Here is a 24,262-nt window from a genome sequence, read left to right on the forward strand (position 1 = left end):
GTAGAATTAGCTACTGTTACAAAACACGCCGTTTCTGTCCCGTTACACATTCAATATGATACAGATAAATCCCACAAGCACCCCCTTATTCCACTCAGCACTTATTGTTTTCATACTAGCTTGTTGCACTTATTGTATTCGTATTCCTTATAGCACTAACTGTTTTTCTTGTTTCTGTACTTTGGCTCTGAGTTATGCTCTGCTTCAGGCTCTTAGATGCTTGTTTGGAAAAGGAAATGTACTCATGACTTCTGGTGACTAGTAGTTCTCTTGATTACTATGTTGAATGCACTTATTGTAAGTCGCTTTGGATAAAAGCATCTGCTAAATGACTGTAATGTAATGTAATTCATCGTTACTCTGGTTTGTGGGGATTTGATTAAATGCACATTTGTTTTGGGAATACACACCGCATTATTACGCATCTTGTCTGCCTGTTCCCAGTACAGTAAAATGTACATGCTGAACATTTCCTAAATAAACACGTTTGACCGATTACCATAAATACCACACTAATTATAAACAGGGGTCCTCCGTTGTTGGGTAATCACAGGTGTAGCTAATAACATTAATGATGGCTCCAAATCTGAGTTAGTTAGCTCAGAAAGCAAACATGCACCAAACCAAGGCCCTGGAAGTAGAACACCCGAATAAAATGCAGCCGGAATTAATGTTATTGCTTACACCTGTGTTTATCATGCCACAATGTGTTTAAATGCACGCTGTAAAAAACAAAAGGCCCATAAATCTCACACACACACACACACACACACACACACACACACACACACACACACACACACACACACACACACACACACACACACACACACACACACCACAGTGGGAAAAAGCACAGGTGCAAATGGTAAATTAGTGACGACTGAATTCCATTTAGCTGCTTCAGTTTCAGGGTCCTGGTGTCGCGCTTCCTGCCTCACTGTCCTGACTTCCTGGGACACTTGGAGAGAGCAGAGCAGTCGTTAGTCATTAGAAACACCTAAACATCTGCTGTAAACAGGCCCATTAGAACGTGTACAACTTAATTGCAGCGATAGAAGTATTCATATTAAAATGTCACTTTCAGAAATAGACTCCACTACAAGCATGTTATAATAGTATTATGATATATTGTAGATTAAGTAGCACAACTACAGCCACTCACCATGCAGAGTGTTATATTACTGGATAACTACCCGTGATGCGTAAATGTGCTCGGAGCATTTGAATGTTGCAGCAGCTCAAAAAGCCAACTCTACCTTCTTTACTGGGTAGCTGGATTCATAGAAACTGATCTTGAAATATCCAAAGTAGTAACAAGTTACTATAGCTGTAAAACAAAAATAGTGTATAAAATATAAAAATAGTGTATAAAATGACAGTATTTCCCTCTTAAATATAGAAGTATATAGTAGCAATACAAAGAAATACAGTATCGTGTCTCAAAACGGCACATCAGCGTAGTCGTGTTGTATTTCTGCAATGACCAAAAACGACATGTCTCACAACTTTAAACACGTTTTTTTTTATTTGCATATAAAAAGGAGCAGCCACCCTCTGCTTCTCGTCAGACGATCATGTAGCGCTAGAGACACGTTATCAACACGTTGTCAGACGACACGCGGCTCTGTCAGGAATAACCACGCAGGCTGGCTATAAATTAGTCAAACACCTCAGGTACAAAATGTCTTCAAGTTGACTACACTTCCAAAAAAAATGAGATACAAACCCATCGGCACTAAATTCACACGTTGTACATACCCCACTCACAATAATGAATCTCCAGATCCTCCCTAATCAACATGTACAAGGAATGTTTTATTTAAACACAATCACGATCACGTTTTAAGTGTTCCATTTAGTCTTTGCTGTGATGAAGACAAGCTTAGCAAGAGGCTGCAGCGTCTTAAACTGCTCCCGTTTCCCTGAGTGGAGGTTTGATTTACATTAATATTACAACAGATTACGCTTCATCTCCTCCAGCTTTTTGACTCTCAGCTTTTAACTTGAAGTACTTGATTTTTTGCTGTTGGAAAAGAAGTTCGGAACACGACGACTTGAAAAAAAAAAAATACCTGCATGATTTCAAAAGCGCGTAGCTGCCAGTCTAACATCAGCTCGTCCTTTAACGTGTAAAGTTTACAGTTTACTGATCTGAGGTTCTAACAGAAGAACGCTACGGCGACCAAACCAGAGGAACGGGTACTTCACTGGAGGTGGATGAATCTGAGGCGTCGAAATGGAAAATAATAATTAGGTTTCACTAAACCAAACTAGCTCTAATCCCTAGAGATGAACCTGGCCCAAGATGCTTTTGGTCCTTGGAATGTGTGCTTCAGAATCCTGTTTAATCTGCAAGACTTCAGAAATACAGAAAATGAATCCTCAGGGGTGCCAGCTACTACTTTTCATGTTCATCGTCAGTGGTTATGAACTCACCCAACCGGCAGAGAGAGCGCCATCGGATGTACTGCAAATGCAAATGTGACGTTTTTTACATTTTTCATTCATTGTTCCTGAGATGTAGTCCAAAAATAAATACAAACAATACAAATATAAATTCTGTGTGACAACCCATTATCAGTAAAACATGCTACAACCATTACTAGACAAAACACACCTATCTGAGTGAGTACAAAATTGCATTAAATGGAAAGACAATGGAGACGTGGGCCACATGAATGTCAGGTTTGGGTTGGCAGACGGCTTCAGGCCGAGCTGTGCACGGGGGCCACGGGGGCCGGACCGGCCTCCACATGCAGTCTGGAGGAGGAAACAGGAACCGAGCCTCTGCTGCTCTGACTGGTCACAGGGTCAGAGGTCACCGACTCCCAGCGCTTTGTAAACACATTCACATCGTCATCCAGAGCCCTTATCAAAACACGGCAAAGAACAGGAAACCGTTCCCTCTCAAAAACAAGAGGTGTCGCACGCAACGCGCAGCAACCACCCGCAACCACCACCCCCCCCCCCCCGGGAGATTCCAAAGGGGCAGCGAGGAAAGACCTACAAAATATGCTTCCAGTTGTACACTTTACTACAAAGTATTCTTTAGGTCATATTGTTGCTCTTCAGCTAACGCCACATACACAATCGTACCATTACCCACTGAATAGCAGACCGTTCCCTCCTATTGTGAGTTGGGAGTTGGGAGTTCACTGTCACGTTATGGCGTGTGTAGGGGAATGACAAATTTACATCCAAACGGTGAGTGGTAGCGGATTCCAACTTCCTGGAAAACCAGTTTAGGGATGCCAATGTCACAGAGGTAGACCCTGCTCTCCGTCTCGGCTAACGGTAAAGGAAGGCCTAAAAAGAGGGTCCACTTCGCCTCGACAGCCTGATGCTGGCCGCCGATCGCGGGATCGATACTCAGGACGGGAGCCCGGTTCTGGTTGGCCCAGTCGGCGGCCGATTGGTACCAGGACTGCTCCCTCAGCAGTGGGTTCTCGTGGCAGTCCAGACAGTTGATGACCAGGTCCACCGGGCTCGTCGGCAGGTCTGGGACAGAGGAAGAGGAGAACGAGGCATGAAGATGATGAACAACGCGTTTCAAAAAGGTGCCTCACAAAGACATAATACTAACAACTGAAACCAGGAGACACTCCTTACTATCCATGTAAATGAACGATAAATGTGTGGAGTCATAAATGATCGTCAATAATGATGCAGTGTGCCTTTAATGCCGCTGCTCCACTAGAGGGCGACATTTATCTGTGCTCGTCTGTTCCAACAGGACAGCATGAGCCGATCCTCTCACTCAAACTGAATGACAGTCACAGGGCCACCAGCACGGCCCTTTCCATCAGCGTCACTAACGATCCACATCCTCTCTGTTGGTGTGTTCTACCTTTGACGCTGGCCACCTGCTTGCTGCTGGTCTTGCTGTAGAGGTGGACCTCGCCGGTGACCGAGTCCTGCATCTTGACGAAATTGGGCAAGAACAGGACGACCTCCACTCCGTGGTTGGCCAGGTGTCGGCCACAGCTGACCCCCTGGGCTCCCTGGATGTGCGGCCCACACAGGAGGACCACAGTGGGCCTCTGGTGGACGTTTTTGGGGGTGAGTCTGGGGACGTTCAAGGGATGACGATATTAACCCAGGAAGAAAGACATCCGATGCAGTATTCATGAGTTGATCAAACAAACTGCATCATCTCCAACATGCTGACTGGACGACATCAGACATGTTTGTTTAAAGACGCCACAACACACATGTAACAATAAGAGGTCGCTACAGGTAGTAGCATACATTTTGATTGATGTGTAGTCATCACTGACAAAATCAAAAAACATTCTAGGAAACATCAATAACAAAGCTAGTGGTAGTCAGAGGTAGACGTGTAAGAATGATCTGATGGGAGGGTTCGGGTTAACTTATGGTCTCATTTATAAAGTATTTAACGTGTGTATACGTTTGTAGAAACATGCATAAAACAAGCTGGGATTTATGAAACCTACATCTCTTTAAAATGTCTGGTTTACATCTTCAAGATATTATAATAAGAAGATTAGGAACGTTCATTCACGCACAGATTCGCTCTCATAATTCATATGGACTGTTATGAGTTGGGTTGCAGTGGTTTGTAATTTTTACAAAGTGGGTCCCGAGAAGAAAAAAAACCCAACTGTAGCTTTTGTTGTAATCACAGGCACTGTAGTGACGAAGATGAAGATGGCACACTGTTGTCCACCATCTTATTTCTAATCGCAGCGTTAAAATGTTACTCAGCATACAAGCAATACATTCATTTAAAGCTTGATTTAAAGCTTGAGTATCTGTACACCGAGTAGAACTTGGATGACAGTGGAGCGCCACTGTGGTGCCAGGGACTCTGTTACAAAATGACACTTGACCTGAGCAGCAGTTCTAGAGGAAACTTGAGACACACAAGTAGTAGAGTGCTGCTAAACTGATGAAAGAATCGGAGACAATACATACGAGCCTCTGATCTTAAATACACTGTAAAGGTAAACGACACAGAACAGGGCTGCTTCAGCCTTTGGATGTTCTTGACCTGCCGTGTGACTGCTCACCGTGTGACTGCTCACCATGTAACGTATGGAGGAACATGGTAACACAGATGAGTGCCATGGCAACTGGAAAAACATGACATGAAAACAAAAGGTTGGACGGACCTGCTCTGATGATGGTAGAGCTACCCAGAGAAGGACTTTCTGCACATTGTTGCGCAATCTTCTTCTAATTAAACCGGCGACGGTGGCTCTAGTCGCAGTGCGCTGCACATCCGACAGGGTCAGTCGCGTACGCCGCTCAGCAGACGTCGCACCAGAGCCCACGGTGGCATTTCTCACCTGTTTGGTCCGCCCAGCAGAGTGAGAGCCATCTGACTGGAGCAGACGCCGGTCATCTCCAGCCTGCGCTCCAGAGAAAGGCCCCAGCGCTCTGCAGCTGCCAGCAGACGCTTGTGAAGCTCATAGGGGACGCTGGGAACCACCAGGCCTGAATCTGCAGAGAGGCGACACAGAGGGGAGGTGGAGAGCACGTTAACGCGGTTCTAGACACGGTCTCACGTCTGATGCCACGCAACAGAAGAGCGCGACAGAGCAGATGAAAACAAAACACAAGGCGCAGAAAGATCATTTCTGCACCAACGATGAACTCCGTCAGTAACATTCCTCTGTTATCCTGTCAAGCCAAATGGCAAAACCAAGGAACCTGAACCTTGCCTGGCTTATTGGTAAATGTTGTCCTCTGGTAACTTTCCCATAAAAACGACTTCTTATTTTATGTCACAGTGGGATAAACGCCACCAGGTTTATCTGATGTACGCCTAAATGTTTAATTTCAAAATCTCCTGAAAATACAAAAATAAGGACATTTGTGCTCTTACATTCCTGCATCCATCGGAATAGTCTGACGTGTATCGTATTCCTAAATTAGACCGGCACTGTCCTACATCTTCATAAGAACCATGTCATTTTGAAAAGCATCTCCTTAAAAAAAAAAAAAAAAACAACAAGAGGTGAAACCCAGAAACCTGACCCCTAAGATAACGACAAGCGCTGTGGGAACCCGCCCCCCCCCTTCCTCCTCCTCCATGACCCGATCTTGTTCCCATCACGGAAGATTCTCCATTTCCTCTCCTGTTTGTCGCTGGTGTCTGTTGCAACAAAGGGGAGATTGGCAGCCTTTACAAAACATGACAAACACGAGGCAGCCGCAGTGAGACGCCTATCCCCCCCCCCCCCCCCCCCCCCCGAGTTCACACGCACCAACCCCGCGGGCGTCTCACCAATCCCCAGCCCTGAGCCCTGGGGAGGACCCCCCACGTCTGCTGCCGTCTCAGTCAAAACATGCGGCGGGTTGGCGTGACAGCAAAGGGGACAAACATCACACGTGTGTGTGTGTGTACATATATGAACACCTGTATCCCAACGGCTCGTGGTGAGAGACTGGGGAGGACTAAACATGGGGGAGGCATGGCAGTACCAGTGGACTCAACCCGACCGATCTACCAAAGCACAAAACATCACTTTTTACCAACCAAAGTAATTCATAGACTCATTCTTTGGGTTGGAATATGTTGACTTATTAGCAGTTGTCTTTTCTGTTTAGAACCGTTTTCATGTTTTAATTGAAGATGAGAGATGAAAACACCTCCAAAACTCTCTTCACTGCCGAGTCCACTAGTTCTGTGCAACTATAACTACAACTACGACTACAGCAATTCACGCGTTTCACATTTGGGGCCCAACTCAGACATCGGGTCTCATGCAGGAATCGATACAAGAACATATTTTCAGGAACATATATATTCTTTGATTATCATATATTGTAATTATAATGACTGTATTAAATCCATGGGCTAAAAAATACTATTGGTCCAATTAAGATTATATAGAGTACAACACCCGCTCTTATGCAGTGTTCAGGGAGCTTATGAGGATAATCAGCCATACGCCTCCAATGTAGGATCAAGAGTGACTCATCCCGTTCCTTTCTTGCAACACACACACACACACACACACACACACACACACACACACACACACACACACACACACACACACACACACACACACACACACACACACACACACACACACACACACACACACACACACACACACACAACCTTTTTTTGTACACTCGCCCAAATAGCAGTGTGAGACTTGTAATTAGCAGCATGGCAGTGGCAGAGAGAGAAGCAGGCTCACGAGGGCTCACTGGAGGAACGAAAGTGACTGAGGAACGGTCGGCCACATCAAGCTCGTCTTCTCTTATCGTAACCATTTTTTTGAGAAGAACGCTTCAATCCATAACCTCGTCAGAATTGCTCTCACCTGTGTACTTCTTTTTTTTTTTTTCTTATTAGAGAACCACGACTCGGCCTTTTATCACTGTACAAAGTGAAGCGTGTGGAAGCCTTTAAAGAGCCCTTTTGCTAATCCCTAGCTGTCTATTGCCCGTGGCAGATCAGGAGGGTTGTGAAAGTCAAGCTGGGGGGGAACTGCAGGGCTCAGGATCCCTTTGATAAATAAAGCGGCTGGGAGGCAGTTAAGTCCTTAATGGCCTCCTACGGATCTCTGGCCTGGTAGCTGAGAACTTGGTGGCCTCGTCGTCGGCGTGCACAAATCTTCGCACTGCCACCGTTTCACCCTGGCATGCAACGCAGACAGAGTGACACCCCCCCCCAGTACACAAGATAATGAGTTATAAACACAGAGACTCATGCCGTGCCTGGCTGACATTCTTGCTTATCTTTAGGTCGGCCCCGTTCCCCTCCCACTATTCTTTATTGATACCGCACAAAGACTGCCACTATACGGCAGAAACGCCGATCCTCACGTGAGCGATAAGCACAGGAACGCCGACTGCCTCTTGTCATGCAAACGCTGCCTCCAGTGCAGAGCTCACAGGAAGTGGGAGTTGCACTCGTGCGCACCGATTGCTTTTCAACCATCCCGCCAGGTGCACGCACGCCATCTCCCACACACACACACACACACACACACACACACACACACACACACACACACACACACACACACACACACACACACACACACTGTGGTGCGAAAACAAAAACTCACCAGTCAACTAGCTGAACCGGGTAGCCTTGAGTATGCGGCAGCACTAAAATAAACTGAGCTGGAAGCAATCCTTCAAGCATGACAAGGGAACTGACGGGACTGAAAGCAATACACGCCGGCTGGATGCGGGCCATGTGTGACTGAGGCTAGTTCTGGGTTAGGGAGGGTTAGACGAGGCCATTCCTCTCCGCCGCACCGCCAGAGCTGAACTATGTTGACCTGCACTGTGAGGAGGCTGCACCATGAGCAGCTTAATGCGGTGATCTGAGAGACTCCCTTCTACTTTATTCCCCATTTTGGTCATATCTTTAAGTGCTCACCGTGTGTGTGTGTGTTTGTTTCTTAGCGGCGTTTTGCACAAATCAATAAAACCCTGCAACCCACTGACTTTCTGTCGGTAAAGTGTGTCTCCTTAGAGAGTGAAGGTCACTGCTCGTGTCAATAGCTTGAGTTTATGATAAACAGCTCCACTCTGACATCAGCACAGCACAAACTCTACACCTCTTCTGTCGCACTCTGAAAACTCATTTTGGTCCGAGTGCACCTTGGCCCATAAATACAAATGTTGATAACAAAAAAACCCGTATTTCTCTGTGGCACTACAGCATATTTAATGAAGTGGATGTACTTGTATGATTCTTGCAATTTGGGCTATTTATCCACATGGTTGAAAGAGTCAGCTTAAATATAATGCAAGAAGTTGCAAATCGTGACGTCAAAAACTCAAAGAATCTTTCTCTCACTATATTAAATGACATGTGAGGCCATCATTGCGTGGAACCACTGTTGATCTCTGGAATGTAAGAACGTTGTAACACGCGAGGCCTCCATCGGGTTCAATGAAGGTCTGTGGATCAGAAGGTCAAAACGGCAGCTTGAAGCTTAAACCGCGTCGCGTCCACCGCTGTCCTCTTCACCCGACAGCATGCAGTCTTCAGGAGGGGATCCATCCTGAGGTCACTGGGTCATATGGGTCACAATAACTTGTGACGACACACATTTCTTTTGCATTGTGCTTTCTCCAAAGCGATATGGCATAAATAAATAAATAAATAAATAAAAGAAAACCAGCTGACAGTTGGCTTGATTGCAGTCTGTGTTGCGGCCTGGCTCCTTTGCACCGACGAGGTTTCCACAGCTGGAGTCAATCACACAAGACAATAGCAGAACTAAACTTACACGGACTGCAAAAAAAATCTTTACACAGTTAATAGTCTATAGAAACAGGCCCGTCAAACACCCATGCCAGCGCGCTATGGCAACCCTCGCACAGAGGCGGGCACTTTGTTGTTCCTTCTCTGTTCTCATACTGTTGACTTATCTGTTTACTGGCAAAGATTCCGGGTCAAGAGCGCTGCGGTTTGTTCCTGCTTCAGAGGTGCTGTTTACGTAAGGCTGTGCGGCGGCACGCTAATTACAGAGCGCAGAGGACGGAGATTACGATGACAGCCCTGGGAAGCAGATCTGCCTGCACGGGAAGAAAAGGAGGCTGTGCTCGGTGGAGGTCTGCAGCTCCTTGCCGAGCCGCTCGGCGTCACCGCGGTCAGACTTGTTCCAGTCATCCTCTTATTGCTCAGGACGGGGGAGATGCTGCACGTACAACTTTGGGTGATGACCAGAGAAACAGAGATTTCACCAGAGAAATAACTTCCCCAACTTATCCCACCGTGGCAATGCACACTGCCTTATCTTGAGACCAGACACAGGCGGAGTTTGATCCCTCTAGTCGCGGTGCGACACCGACACCACCCTCCACCGTTCCTACAGAGTGAACGCCGGGGCCTGTCTTAGCATGCCATTAACTTATCTTGTGTGTGTATTAACCAGTTACATAACGCTCAGGTTCCTAGAGTAAGCAGAAGTGTGAAGGAGGACGGGTCCACCGTCTCTGTGGGACAAATAAAAGGGGGAGGCGGGTGGAGTCAAAATTCATGATGACCAGTAACCAGGAGGTTATGATTCCTGTCAGCCTGCCCCCAGGTGACCTTTCTCTGGCCAGTGCATCCACTGAGACCCCCCCCCCACACACACACACACACTTTATAGTGCATGTTGTTTTTCCTCATTGTGTTCAGCAGAATGAGACGCTTCGGCACATTCCTCAGTAAGCGCTTCACAGTATTGTGCTCAGGATCGAATGTTAAAAAAAAAAAAAAAAAAAGAAAAAAAAAAAGTCAACTTTTGGCAGGAGCTGTAACTGTGCTTCCAAACGGTGTTTGGTCAGAGATTAAACACGATCGAAAAATAAAATAGTCCTTCCAAAACAAACAGTGTGTGCACAAAGCTGGCACGCTCACTGATCAAACGTCCGTGGCGCCGTAAAATCCCCAAGACCCGCTCCGAACAAACCCCGACTCACATCATGGACACAAAACCACGTTGGACAAACTCTTCTCAGCACACCTGCAAACAAGCTGCCATCAAGTCCACAACAACAACAACAACAACAACAACAGCAGCAGCAGCAGCTTGTTGTTGTTGTTTGTGTGCTGGTCTGCCTCGCACTACTTTCTGACTTCCCTACTCCGTCTGTGGCATTCAAACCCAAACCCATTGGTACCTATAATGAAAACATAAATCTACAAAAAAAGGGAAAACAATATAGAAAAGGGCTGAATGAGTGTTTAAAAGAGATGGGCTCTGGATTGTATTTATCGTTATGCAAACAGGAGCAGAAGGTGTATTTGTTGGGGAGTATTTAAAGCTGGAAGACGGTGTTTAGGTGATTGCATTCACTCAAAATAAGTTTCATGGCGTTTGCTTACAAAAAGAAATGTGTAAAATATCACATATTTCTGTTCTTTTTTTTACTATAACTATTTGTTTTTCCACAGAATAGCAGCTCCAATCTTTCATGGGTCACATCAGGACCAACTACAGAACATCCGAGCAGAAAGCTGGCCGCCCTAAAACCTGACTGAACATCTGTCTTTGCAACAGTTTCAACATTTGTTGCTGCTGCATGGACTGAAGATACTAGATTAGAGGAACCAAGAGGCCCGAGTGTCACACGTGTGAGTGTCTGTGTACATGCGTTCACCTCTCACCGGTACAGTACTCTTTGCCCCCGTGCTGGGGCACCGTTATCTGCCGGTATACGACGGGCTTCGCCTCCAGGATATTCTCGTCATGGCGATAGGACAGGGGCTTCTGGTCGCCCTGCGCGCTGTGATGCTGCGCCCTGTTGCCGTGGCCGCCGGTCCCGTCGATCTTGGAGAAGACGGCGGCTTTGTCGAACAGAGCCAGGTTCCCCTCAAAGTCGAAGTCTGCCTCCATGTCGCCGTCGGTCCCGGCGCCGAAGCACTCGTCGTCCCTCGTCCTCGTCGGGCCTCCGTTCCTCACGCTGCTCTTCTTCTGTGTGGCCTGCGTCGCCCCTCTGCTGGTAGACGAACCCGTGGGGGCTGGAGACAAAAAGACACAAGTCAGGCATCCACCCGCACCCATGCCCCACCTTCAGACGCTCCGACAGTCCTTGTAATGCAACGTCATATTCGTCTCATCGTTTGTTTTGTCCACCGCTATCAAATCACCTTGGTTTTGTCATGCTTCACCAATAAAGAAAACTAAAATACTAAATTCACTTGGCTCACGTCCAGAGTACTTTGGTAGAAAGAAACATCACATTCATAATCACATCTGACTCATTGTGCAACGATGTATTACTGCAGTGACGCAACTAAAATAAATAAATGGAGAAAATCTGGTGTGAACAAAAATCCATATGGACTGCTTCATCTGAATGCAGAATGTTTACATAATAAGTTTGCTAAATTCAACTTTTCCACCCACATTATTGCACATTTAAGTTGTTGTTTAATATGTTGACCTACAATAATCTAATCAAAACCGATAATCGGTCTTGAATTCAACCAGTTGATAATGATTCAGTTGTATCTACGATAACCAGCAGTAACTCAAGTTTAAGGTTGATGCCCAAAAACATAAGGACACATTTTGGCAACACCTTACTTAAAGTCCCACTATTTAGCATACAAACATGGATATATGGCAGCAATATAGTTGTCAGCAGGTTAATGTGTTGGTCACCTACTATAACTCATAAATGGAGGCTGGTGTATGAACTTAATTTATGACAATATAGTAAAACACATTATATAAAATGTGTCTTTATAGGATTGCTGACCAATGTTTTTATAGCTGCGTAAAGCTACATAAAAGACATTTATCAAAAAAGTATGACGGAAATGTTCAATGTATCCCCGAGTTCAAGATGCATCTGTGAGAAAACATGGACACCTTTCCAGAAGAGCTATTTTAAGAACAGCTGACGGACTGAGGGTCTTAGACAGAGTGTGATGCTTTGCTCCGGGCTAACAAGAGCCCATTGTGTCTTTCATCTCAAACCCAGAATACACAGAGAGCCCAGAAATCCTCCCATTGCTCTGCTCACTTCCTCGTCGCTGCTGAAAGGCGCTCTGAGCAGTCCTACTGTACGTCATCGCGCTGGAAATGACCGAGCTCAGCACCTTCAAAGTTCTGGCTCGATCGCTCGCAGCTCCTCCCGTCCGACAACACTCCGTCTGGTACTTCTCTCATCGCCTCGGTCGGTTACTTTAACCCGCCGAGAACAAAACGCAGCAGACGCACAAAACATACAACGGCCGACCGAGCGGTATTCAATAAAGTTTACATACGCGTATGCGCAAACAAAAAAAAAAAAAAAAAAACCTAAATGAACAGAGAAAAAAAAGAAAAGAAAAAAGAAAAACTGGAAAAACCTGGCCTTCAACCCCAACCACGCTGAGCTCTCACGCTAACCGGGAGACAGAGAGGCACAGTCTCACGCTACTGTCACTGTGGCAGCTAAGGTACTTTGGACTCTCTCACGCAAGATACTGGGAGGCTCAGTCACAGTACACTGGTATCGATACCAAGACATGACGGACTAGAAGCTAAATCCAGACCTGACTCGATATCATAATGAGGCCACCAATACAGACGCCACCGATTTGTTTTTCTTCCTAAACATATGAAGTCATATTAACGTTCTTAATCCCGCTCTGAACACTGACAAGTATCCATTGGTGATTTACTAATTAATAGCAATTACAAGAAGCGAGAGACGCAGCGTGTTGTTGGGGAGAAGGGCTGTGGGTTGGCGTGTTCACCTGTGTGAACAGGGATGGAAGCCAGCGGCCTTATTAGCGCACGCCAACAGCGTCTTTATTTACAAGGAAGTGTTTTGTCATGCTACGAATCAGAAAATGTGAATGAACCGGGCAGAGCTCCAAGTCAAACAGCCTAATGAATAACAAGCGGGGAGACGGAGAGTGAACTTCGCCGATTTCCGTTTTGACAAACTTGCCACCACAAATTAGTACACAGGTCCACGGGCCAGGAATATTTCAGAGTGAAACGTGGGCGATGGTGAAACTGTACCGCTGAATGCATACATATTGAAAACACAGCGCTTATCTGAGACAAGGGATCAAATTAGGGAATATTTAAGACTATTTTTAAGCAATCTCCCAACTGGTCACTAAACATCTGATATTCAATTTCAATTAAAGTCATTTTTCACAGCAGCTCCAGGGCTGGAAAATGCAATATTCAAGCTGTCACCAGAGTGCTGTGATGTCACTGACATCAGCTGATACGGGTTTGGATACAAACAGAATCTACAGGCTAAAGGAGGGTAAATGAGTGCAATGCAAGACCAGAGGGACTTCTGGGAACAACTACTTTGCGTCTGATTAGCATCCAGTCAGAGATGGCGGTAGGAGGACAGCAATGCTGAGCAACGGCGAGCAAGGCACTTCAAACACACACACACACACACACACACACACACACACACACACACACACACACACACACACACACACACACACACACACACACACACACACACACACACACACACACACACACACACACACACACAGGAGCTGCTGTGTGCTAAAGGGTGGAGGTCTGTAATCACGCTGAGAAGCTCTCAGTGTGAAAGTGTGGAGCTACAGGAGTGTGAGGCGAAATAAAACATGGACGCACAGAAACCACCTTTCCAATAAACATGTACCATAAAGCAGAGATTCTCAACTGGTGGGTCGTGACCCAGTGGGTCGCGGACCTTTGCCTGGAAAAAAATAAATGCTTTTATTTTGAAGGGGATTTTTTTTATGCAGCGGAGTTATTCACACTCCTTAACAGTATTTGGCATTAATGCCTTGTAATGCTAATAGACCCCCACCATTCTGTTTTCATGCTAATTGAGTGAACCGTAAGTAGGACACCGACTACATGAGAGATGGATTTACTACACTGAGGACAAAAGAGGACAAACACCTCAGTGTGTTTTGTGCAGCGAGGTTCTGGCACAAGAAAGCATGAAGCCGTCAAAACTGAAGCAGCATATGTTGATCAATCCTCAGCGGATCAACTGAAAACTATTCCTCTGTCGAATGACTCTATGAGTAGTGACTGAAGACATGTCGACATCAAACAGACCACGGCTAGAGTTAAGGCAAGCGGCCATTTTGCATTACAAATGGACGAATCTACAGAGGTAACAAACAAATCAGTTCTACTGGTTTACTGGAACATGTGGGACCGGGACCGACAGGAACCAGAGAGCTCCTACTGCTACGACTGAGAGGACGTGTTCAGCTCAGGTTCAGACTGCTCCATCGGTTCTTTAAACACATTTGAGAAGTTGAACATTTGGCTCGTCATTAAGGGCCGATGGTGGGTCCAGCAGCCAGACCAGTTGAGAACCACTGCCTTAAAGGTTTATAAGAAATCTGAAGCAGCGATTTCTACAGGGGGAAAAAACAAACACTGAACTGCAGACAGTTTCACTCCATATATAGAGGTAGAATGCTGGTTAAGGGCATAGTCTTATGGTCCTCTTCCAAAATGCCCTTTTAATGAGATCTGCTTGGTCTGATTGGAATTCCACTCCGCATCATTCACAAAAGCGGTTTCTAAATTCCCATCCTACTCTCCCAGAAAGATAAACGGCAGATATTCAGAGAACCATTTCTGGAATCCGCGATCTTGTATAAGCGGCGCTCCCTCCCTGCTCTGCCTTGTACGTGGCCGGGGGGCTTCTTGGGAGCATGGCGTTGCGTGTGAAAGCACCGGCCCTGCCCAGGCCACTCAGCACTTTGGCCCCATGCAATTTGGGCATTAGCTCCCCTGCCACCAGCCTGAGAGCTAGAGATTAAAATAAAAAAAAAGTAAAAACAACACAAAAAAGGTAAACATTGCTTCCACAATTGATAATGCTTTTTTTGCCTTCCGAGCTCACTGGGACAACATGGCTTCCTGTTGGGGAGGGGGGTTTCCTGTGTTGAGCGGGAGGGAGGGAGGGAGGGAGAGAGAGAGGGAGGGAGGGAGAGAGGGAGAGAGAATGGGAGGGCACCGAGGCACGAAAGCCTGGCTTTTGCTTAACCTCCTCTTTAGCAGCAGACACGGGGAGGGAGGGGGAATGTTTATTGATCTTAGTCACACACGTATTGTAAAGAGGAACTTTGGTACAAGCCTTTAGCACGCTATGGGAATCTTAGGGGGGGGGGGGGGGGGGGGGGGGGGTCCCATGCTCAAGCTTCTGTATATGAAGGAGTGACACGCAGGGAGTAAATACCTACGAGTCTTGCTGGCACAAAACAAAAAGTGAGAGCAATAGGAACCCATTTCTTTTCATAAGAAACAAATACCGAACAAAGTGAAAGACCGTCTTCCTGTGGCGCTAGCTCCGTCTGCCACGCACAGGAAACGCGCCGTGGCAGAGGTCAGTTTTACAACCCGGCTGAAGAACATTACGCAGCGTCTATAATAGCCAATGCTATTGACCCGTGACTCCTCCATTGTTCGGCGATCCCGAGTGTGAAAGTGAACCGGCTTTAACCGATTCTGGCAGAGGCCACGGAGCTGTCCGAGCACACTTCCTGCTGACGAGAACAAAACGCTGTTTTTAGGCTTTTATCTAATCGGGGAGGTTGAGCAACACGTCGCGGTGTTCACAGCGTACATGCACTAATGTGGGACGGGGAGAATGCAGTTGTGCATTTCTGCATCAACATGCGACGGCAGAGCGGTCCTCACCATTCATCATATTTAATGGTTATTTAGAGGTTGTTCAACCACAGTTTGGATATTGAGGGGGTTGATTTCCATAAACTAAAACAGAACAAATTGCTGCCATAATAGCAAAACTACGCTAAATTGAAGGTTTTATAATAAGCTTATTCTCACAGTCAGAATAAAACAAAAATGTTTGGCAACAAAGTATCCAAAAGCATGACACAGCCTCTAAACTTTGAACACAGAGTCGTTGCCACATAGACGGCTACCGATGACTCGTATTCCGTTCTCTAATGACTCGACGTCGGCCAGAGGAGGAACAGGCCACAAGTTGACCCCTAATGACTGAGACACCGGACAAGAAAGCAGCTCATCGACACCACGACCATCACTACGGAGCTCAATCAACACAAATGTAAGCTTCACGAAGGCAGAATGTTTCGGCTCGGGCCACTGTGATGCGCGACATTGCTTGGTTTTCCCGTTACCATGGCCGCGGTCAAAATTAAAAGTAAACAAACAAATAACTAAATAACTATGGCTGAATCCCAATCTCCACACTCAGAGACTCTGATACGCGTTTCGGTTTAGGACTGTCCCACTGTCAGAGGTTTGACGGCTCTCTTGCAGACATTTCAAGCACTTTAAGAAACCCTTTCTGTAAATCAACACATCTGCAGGACTTTGCCTGAGGAAATTACCCACAATTCATAGCAACGTGACGTTAAACACGGGGTTACCGGTGGAAGCCGGCGACATAAGAAAAAAAATTAAATAAAAAGAGGACGGCAGGTGTTCAGCATGGCATTATACATTTACACAAAAACATTTGGGATTAAAGATGGAACATAAACACACGAACGTGATAGAGACTATATTAAACAGCTGCTTTATTCATCACTATTTCTTACTATTAAAGCTGTTTTGACAAAAACAAATAAATAGATTTGACAAATAATTGTATTACAAGCCTCTCTTGCATTTTATAAACTGATGCTTTTTCTTATTGCTGTAACACTGAAAACCCCATCGCCATGGGACTAATGAAGGATTCATGCAGTGTGTTAAAAGCACATCAATGAGCCATCGACGCGTTGTACAATCAGAAACAGCAACGTTGGGTGACTTTACATTTTCAGCCCGTCTTCGGTCACAACCTTCTGACCTTTCTAAAAGAAGACGGGTAAATTGTGACACTGCTGTGCGTCACATTTCCTTCAGTCAATGAACAATATCCATGTTCTGTTGCTCAACAGAGGAGTGCTGTTTGGCCATCGCTGCGGTAAATTCCTGGCATACAATAGACGACTCCCAATATGATCTTGTGATTGAAGAACTAGCAAAAGCAGCAACACGGTGAACAAGCACAACCTTTAAATAAATGGGGCTTTCTTAGGTAAAGGTGTGTCAAACTGTCGTGATATTTTGGAACATCTGTAAAAAATAGCTTTTCTTATCTTCTCGTATTGCACTGCACAGTCACGCTCCACATGGACAGTGTCCACTTCTTGCAGCTTGTTTATCAGCTGCAGTGTTGGGTGTCGCAGGCTTCGGGACAAAACCCGATTGCGTTATCTGCTGCTGATGCTGTGAGCAAACTTTGTGTATCCATTACTCATTAGAACGCCAAAAGACATTAATTACACACGAGATGTCAAACAATTCAATTCTCCTAGATTCAATTAAAGGCATTACCAATTAATGAGATGTTTCTTTATGCCGCATGCTACACGGCCACTCCTCATTAAGCATTATAAAACTCTAATGTCAGTATTTTCTACCAAAGACAGTTAACCGGGAAGTGTGATGAAACCCAGGCTCACCCATCTGCCTACCTCTGCGTAGGATGGTGACGGGTGCAGTGCTGGAGTGGGAGCTGCTGCTCGTCACATGAGGCACAGCGACTCGGTTACTCTGACCGTGGCGGGCCGAAGGTATGAAGCTGGATTCCGCTGCAGCTCTCTGACCGGGGCTGGGCTTGTCGACCGTGTTCTGGATATCTAGGAACTTCAACTCCTTGATATCGATGGCACTATAGAAGACAGAAACAAGTGGCTGAGCTTACTTACAGCTCAAACTGCAATTCCACTTTCAGTCAGCGTGACAAAGCATAAAACAATCAGCCATGGCCCGGTGAGCACACTGGGTGGAAGAAGAACTAACATTTAAAGAGATACGGGTTTCATTGAAATACACCCACCAAGGCTGCACAATCCTAAACATTTGGTACAAACAAAAGTATTTATAATCAGCATCTAGAGCTGGACCTGAATTTAAAATACAGATGGTGATAGATAGATAGATAGATAGATCGATCGATCATTTGTTTTCATCCAGGAAAGAAAAAATAAAAAGGTAAAAAACAAAAAAATGGTGAAAAGCAATGATAATGATATGAACTTGTTTTACTATATCTAACATGCATTAAAAACTGATCACTTGTTTGTCAGCCAATCTCTTTGGTTGCGGTAAGAATTATAAATGTGATTCATGGCTGAATGTGAACACTGGAGACTTGTTGGCGGGAGGATGAAATACTCCCACCAACAAACATTGCCCAATGTAAAGAGTTCAACATTGCCCTCTGTGAGTTGGTTGAATCTGTGTGTTTTCTGCCGATGCGTTGATGAAGAAAACGTGTGGCGTCGTCCTCCTCCTCCTCCTCCTCCTCCTCCTCCTCTCTTACCTGAAAGTGACCTCGGGAAGAGGACACCTGACACCATTGTGATAGGGCCGCCTCAGCGAGATGGTCTGGCTGGCGTGGTCGACAGACAACACCTCTCCCTGATAAATTCCCAACGTCAGCCCGCAGTTTATAGACACAACGCTACCCAGCCAGTCCGTGGCCATTGTGTTCTCTGTGACTCTGATGATTCTGAAAACAGAAACAAGAGAAATCAAACTACAGCAACCGTAACTTTACGTCTGTGAGGATATTAAGGGTTTCAGCAACCTGGGAGGAGTTATATTTGACAGTTTTGAAACTATTATTGGTATTTTAGACTTGGTGTCCTGTAAAAATAGGTTTAGGGGGGGTTGTTACTTGGACTTATTGGACCCGAGTATTTCTTAAATCGTGACTTTATGGCATTAATTTGAGGCTTCATCATCCGGCCTCTCTTCTGCTGAGCATTAAACCAAACACCAAATCATCTTGTGAGCAGGTGTTGCTGAATGTATGGAGACACGTTTTACCCTGTACACCGAAAACGAAGACGTCATACAAAGTGTCGCGGTCTGCTGGTCCACTCGGTCCACTCGGTCCACTACCGCTGCAGCACCTGATCTTAATCAGCCAGCTAATTGGTCCACGCTGCACCGCACCGTTAGCGCGTCTGTGAGTTAACGTTACCTCCACCGGCGGAGGGAAGACCACACTTAAACAAAGACCGTTACATTTGACTTGAACTGGGATATCTGATGACTGGTTGACCGCGTGCTGTTACGAGGTGCTCGACGTATTATAATGCGTTTCACTGCCGTTAGCGAGCTTTGAGCGAATACTAGCTTAACGTCACCGTTCATTTAAAACGGGTTCTCGCGTGTGTCTGAGGTAGAATTGACTATTAAAAACGCGGAGGGGGGGGGGGAACAACCATAACATAAGATCCATATGAGGGCAGTGTTCAGAACAATATTCGGAAAATCACAACATTACTGTACAACCGGTATGCTGAGCTAACTAGCTGGACAGCTAACATTAGCTTCGCCTCTGTATCTCTATCGCCTCTGTACCTCAGCTGACTGTTGCACACTTGACACCAGTGTTTACTTCTCTTGAATACTCAACCCGCGTACATCCAGTCGATAACGGACACATGTACCTTGTCGATAAATCTGTAGCGTGGTGTCAAGGAAAGCTGCAGCTGTTTGTTTTTTTTGTGCCGTTTTCCGGTTTGAAGCGCAACGTCACTTCCTTTATCTCCCACGTGGGTTTGTTGTGATTTCTTTCTCTCTCGCTTTCTCTCTAAAGTTTAATAAACTAGTGACCGTTTCCACCTTTATGTGATGGCCATTACTGTGTTTTATTTTTTTTTCAAATCAGGCAAACAATAGGAACAAGATGATCATTTCAACATAGTTTATTTGTGTGGCTGATTAAAGGATTACATGTCCTTACATGCTATACAATCATCGATACATCAGAGATACAAAATACAAAATTGCATCGCCTACTAGTATATTCCAAGAAATCACTGGAACTCCTTTGGTGTCCTGATATTTAAAATAGATGCACAGCAAAACTATTCACCTCAAAACAAACACTAGGCACATAAAGAAACAACTTTATAAAATACAAAAAGAACTTGATATACACACAAAATCACATTTTGGGGTACAAATATAGCTTCAATGTCTTACATCCACATTATAATGGAATCCAAAAAATAATTTGCTTACAGGTATAAATTGTGTTCCCGTGTCACAGAGGACAAACAATTGCAACAGTAATGCCCATCCGGTAAAACATACCGTGTGTCCCAAAGTTGAACGAGGCAACTTAGTCTCTGAGTGTTTTACAACTTCTTAACGGGAGCAGTTTTAGTTTAACAACACAGGAGAAGCGGGTATCTCCTTATACTTCACTGAGAAGCACCATCCATGTGCAGGAATATCTCTTAGAGAACCAAAAAAAAACATGACAAAGATATGTTCACACAAACGCAGACATCTCTGACAATCTGCAACAAGCACATTTCACTCATCTGCTTCAATGCCCTTAGCTCTGTAGCTCAAAATCTGCATCCAGTGCCTTACATTCTGAGAACGATGCTTCTTTCACTGACTGATATCCTAACAGTGCCCTCCATACAGTGGCAACTTAACACCACCTATTGAGTCAGACACACTGCCAATAGCTTCACTGCTCACTCCTTGCTCGCATCGTTGCTTTGAGGTGGCAGCGCTTGTGCTTCATCGTCAGGCCGTATTCTGGGGTCATGTCCAGCGGCTCTCCGGGCATCGCGTGGAAGTGCAGCTTCTGGATTATGATCGCCAAGAAGAGGTAGACCTCGTTCCGCGCAATGACCTCGCCGATGCAGCGCCGCTTGCCCATGCCGAAGGCCATCACCTTCTCCCCCTCCAGCTTGTTGACCTGGGCGCCGTCGGCGCTCAGGAAGCGGTCCGGGTTGAAGGTGGACGGGTCTTTCCACAGCTCGCTGAAAAGTGCAGAGGAAGAAGAAAATAAGATGCGCTGCACAATAATATAACTGGTTTGTACTTGGGCAGCTGTGTCAGTCATCTTAAACTGTTTTAATTAGGAAACTTACGGATCTCGGTTGACCTGCCACTGATTGATGAAGACGCAGGTGTCTTTGGGAATGAAGTAGCCATTCAGAGACGTGTCTTTTGTGGTGCTGAAAAAACAAAGGGCAATGTGTTAGTCCGCTGCATATTTGCAGGTTTACGTCTAGGTTGACGTGCCGTGCTGGTCCCGTGAGAGTTTAGCATGTCATTAACACACTAATTTCCACCTGCACGTGTGGCACTCTCATGCATCTTAAACAGGAGATGAACCTCACCAGTGAGGGATGGTGAAGGGCAAGAACGAAGAATGGCGAAGGAGCTCCAGGATGAAGGCCTCCAGAAAGGGCAGGTTGGGTTTGTCAGAGAGAAGGGGATTGCGATCCAGACCCACTTTGTCCTCTGGAAAAAATGAAAAGAGATCGGAATGAGCTTTCCTGCATTACTGGTTTTGATACTACTTTTCGTGATATGAATGGACTATCCGAGGAAGTGTTTTGTATAAAAAAAAATAGCTGTACTTACTCAGCTCTTGATAAAGCCTCTCCTGTATCTCCGGGTAAGCCACCAAGTACATCACTGACCAGGACACGGTAGTGGAAATGGTGTCAAAACCTGGAAGAGAAACACCTTTGTAAGGACACTTGTCTTTTGTTTATTCATTCATTCATACTTCTTGATCAGATCATTCAACATGTGGAGAAATTCAACCTACCAGCTCCAAACAGGTCATTGACAATTCCCACAATCTTCTCGTCTGACATCTGGACGTTGGAGTTCTCATCCAGCTTCCGGTCCTCGCAGTGATCGATGAGGGAGTCGGTGATGTCACGAATGTGGTCCTGAAAGAAGATGATTGCACGTTCATATGTAGCGATTGAAGTGTGGGGGGACAGTGTGTCATTTTTCAATTAAAAACGTGGAAGAGACGCGTACCTTGTCATAGGTGGCGTAGTGTTCGCTGACGATCTTCTGCACGAACGTGTTGAAGCGCGCGTTGAGGCTCTTGAACTTCTTCATCATCGTGTTGGGCAGGACCTGGAGAGCCGGGATGAAGTCCGCGGGGTTGCCGCTGCCCACCACCTGGCTGAACTCGTCGCTGAGGTTCACCAGGCTCAGCAGCTCCTGGTCGTCGTGGCTGTAGCGGCGGCCGAAGCACATGCCGCAGATCACGTTGGCGACGGAGACCACGATGTGGCGGAAGGGGTCGAAGCTGCCGTCGGCCACCATGACGGCGTTGAGCTGCTCGATCAGGTACTCGCCCTCCTTGGAGATGTGCTCCTCGAGCATGCACGAGTACTCCGGGGTCGTGCCCTCCAGGGTGGAGAAGGAGCGCAGCGCGCTGTAGGCCAGCTTCCTGCGGGCGCGCCACACGCCAGCCTGGTCCGTGCTGAAGGCCAGGCTCTTGCCGTCGTTGATGAGCCTGAAGCTGTACAGGTCGGGTCGGCCAGCGAAATCGTCCCCCTGCTTGATGAGGGCCTGGCGCAGCGTGTCGCTGCCGCTCAGCACGACCACGGGGCGCATGCCGATCTGGATCTGGAAGATGTGGCCGTAGCGCTTGCTCATTTCGGTGAGGCTCAGGTAGGGCCTGCTGCCCATCTCCAGCACGTTCCCGATGATGGGCAAGGGCTTCGGCCCGGGCAGCCGACGGAGCCCCTCTGGGATCTCGGTGTGGAAAAACTTGAAGATCAGGTAGACCAGACACAACGTTGTCATGGCAACCAGACTCTCAGATACCGACACCGGACCGATAAATGGTAGTATCGTAAGCACCATGATGACGACTTCTGCACAACCTAGAAATTAAATAGGAGGCGCATTAGAGTAGTGAGGGCAGGGAGGAGGAGAAGTGTTGTGCAACATGTTGACTGCATGCACCATAAAGTGTGAAGTAACTCAAGTAACATGGCGCACAGCATGTGTTTATTATTAATTAGACTCTATAAGTTTGCATGCTGCAGAAAACGTTTTTTCACAATGCTATATGCAACATAGTCTAGTTTACTACCACTACACCATGGCTCACAGAAAGCCCATGAACACAACACAGTGGATCAAAAGAAAGCGTACGTTAAAAAGGTGCAACTGCAAAGAAGATCAGACGCGTACTTATTAACAACAATGCTTACAAAAAAATCTGCACTCAGCACTCTTATAACTCTGACATTGTTTGCTCAGTTGGAATCCAATGTGTCGTCATGTGCATGTATAATAATCTTACCTTAGTGGAGCAACAACGGAGCAGCAATGCTGTGATCCCAGAGAGATAGCAAGGACACACAATGTATCGTTTAGTAGAGTCAATGCCCAAGTTTGCTCTCCTAATGTCTCCAAAACAGAGAATGGGCTCTTGCTCTTATAGTGCGCTCCACAGCTTCATTGGCTGCTCTTCATGACGTAACCCCGCCCCCCCCCCCTCGCTCTTGTTTGTCATGAATGAAGTTTAGTACAGAGAAAAGGTGTGTGCGTGTGTGTGTGTGTGTGTGTGTGTGTGTGTGTGTGTGTGTGTGTGTGTGTGAGAGTGTGTGTGTGTGTGTGTGTGTGTGTGTGTGTGTGTGTGTGTGTGCTTGCAAGACTTCATGTCAAAGAAATTGCATATTTTACAAGGTTTATATATATATATATATATATATATATATATATATATATATATATATTTACAATATTTGGACTATAGTATACGTTATAATTGTAATGCCTATAAAAAAAAATAGCCGCGCTTTGATCTCATCTGTGCCAGCTCCCTGATGCATTAACCTTCTAAATTATAATCATTATTAAAAAAAAATTCCGAATCCACTCGGCTCTCAATACCTCTCACAAATGAATTATGGGATGGCAGGTCGCTGCTTCGATCAGCTGATACGCGTATTGTGATTTCAAATTGATCCGGGAAGCTTGTTGTCAACGTTGTG

The 24,262-nt window shown here is 45.9% G+C and overlaps 2 protein-coding genes across 3 annotated transcripts; both read right to left on the minus strand.

Moving 5' to 3' along the window:
* Positions 1-1,509: 1,509 nt before the first annotated feature.
* LOC137887670 (enhancer of mRNA-decapping protein 3-like) lies at positions 1,510-20,005 on the minus strand. Of its 2 annotated transcripts, none has more exons than XM_068730813.1 (7): positions 19,928-20,005; positions 18,790-18,978; positions 17,939-18,135; positions 11,105-11,458; positions 5,316-5,469; positions 3,851-4,068; positions 1,510-3,501 (listed from the first exon to the last, which is right to left on the minus strand). In XM_068730813.1, the coding sequence occupies exons 2-7, from the start codon at positions 18,951-18,953 to the stop codon at positions 3,167-3,169; spliced, it is 1,422 nt and encodes a 473-aa protein (XP_068586914.1). In that variant the 5' UTR covers positions 18,954-18,978; positions 19,928-20,005; the 3' UTR covers positions 1,510-3,166. The 2 variants fall into 2 exon arrangements, with proteins under 2 accessions (XP_068586914.1, XP_068586915.1); XM_068730814.1 differs by lacking the exon at positions 19,928-20,005 and adding an exon at positions 19,839-19,907.
* A 164-nt stretch (positions 20,006-20,169) lies between these two features.
* cyp1a (cytochrome P450, family 1, subfamily A) lies at positions 20,170-23,666 on the minus strand. The gene is made up of 7 exons (XM_068730325.1): positions 23,569-23,666; positions 22,284-23,143; positions 22,063-22,189; positions 21,873-21,962; positions 21,626-21,749; positions 21,374-21,460; positions 20,170-21,262 (listed from the first exon to the last, which is right to left on the minus strand). The coding sequence occupies exons 2-7, from the start codon at positions 23,121-23,123 to the stop codon at positions 20,965-20,967; spliced, it is 1,566 nt and encodes a 521-aa protein (XP_068586426.1). The 5' UTR covers positions 23,124-23,143; positions 23,569-23,666; the 3' UTR covers positions 20,170-20,964.
* Between the last annotated feature and the right edge of the window lie 596 nt (positions 23,667-24,262).

This window comes from Cebidichthys violaceus, unplaced genomic scaffold (assembly GCF_023349555.1).
Source record: "Cebidichthys violaceus isolate CVI_PGR_0920_01 unplaced genomic scaffold, fCebVio1.0.p SCAF_5, whole genome shotgun sequence".
In the NCBI taxonomy this organism is placed as follows: Eukaryota; Metazoa; Chordata; class Actinopteri; order Perciformes; family Stichaeidae; genus Cebidichthys; species Cebidichthys violaceus.

What these genes read in the sequence shown, in the direction of transcription:
- cyp1a (XM_068730325.1), bottom strand. Translation starts at nt 23,123, where the DNA reads ATGGTGCTTACGATACTACCATTTATCGGTCCGGTGTCGGTATCTGAG. An exon ending in ACTACGCCACCTATGACAAG is followed by an intron (nt 22,190 to 22,283) that starts GTACGCGTCTCT and finishes ATCTTCTTTCAG; the next exon opens with GACCACATTCGTGACATCAC. An exon ending in TGGCAGGTCAACCGAGATCC is followed by an intron (nt 21,263 to 21,373) that starts GTAAGTTTCCTA and finishes TGCACTTTTCAG; the next exon opens with CGAGCTGTGGAAAGACCCGT.
- LOC137887670 (XM_068730813.1), bottom strand. Translation starts at nt 18,953, where the DNA reads ATGGCCACGGACTGGCTGGGTAGCGTTGTGTCTATAAACTGCGGGCTG. An exon ending in CTTCCCGAGGTCACTTTCAG is followed by an intron (nt 18,136 to 18,789) that starts GTAAGAGAGGAG and finishes TGTCTTCTATAG; the next exon opens with TGCCATCGATATCAAGGAGT. An exon ending in CTGCTGGGCGGACCAAACAG is followed by an intron (nt 4,069 to 5,315) that starts GTGAGAAATGCC and finishes GAACGTCCCCAG; the next exon opens with ACTCACCCCCAAAAACGTCC.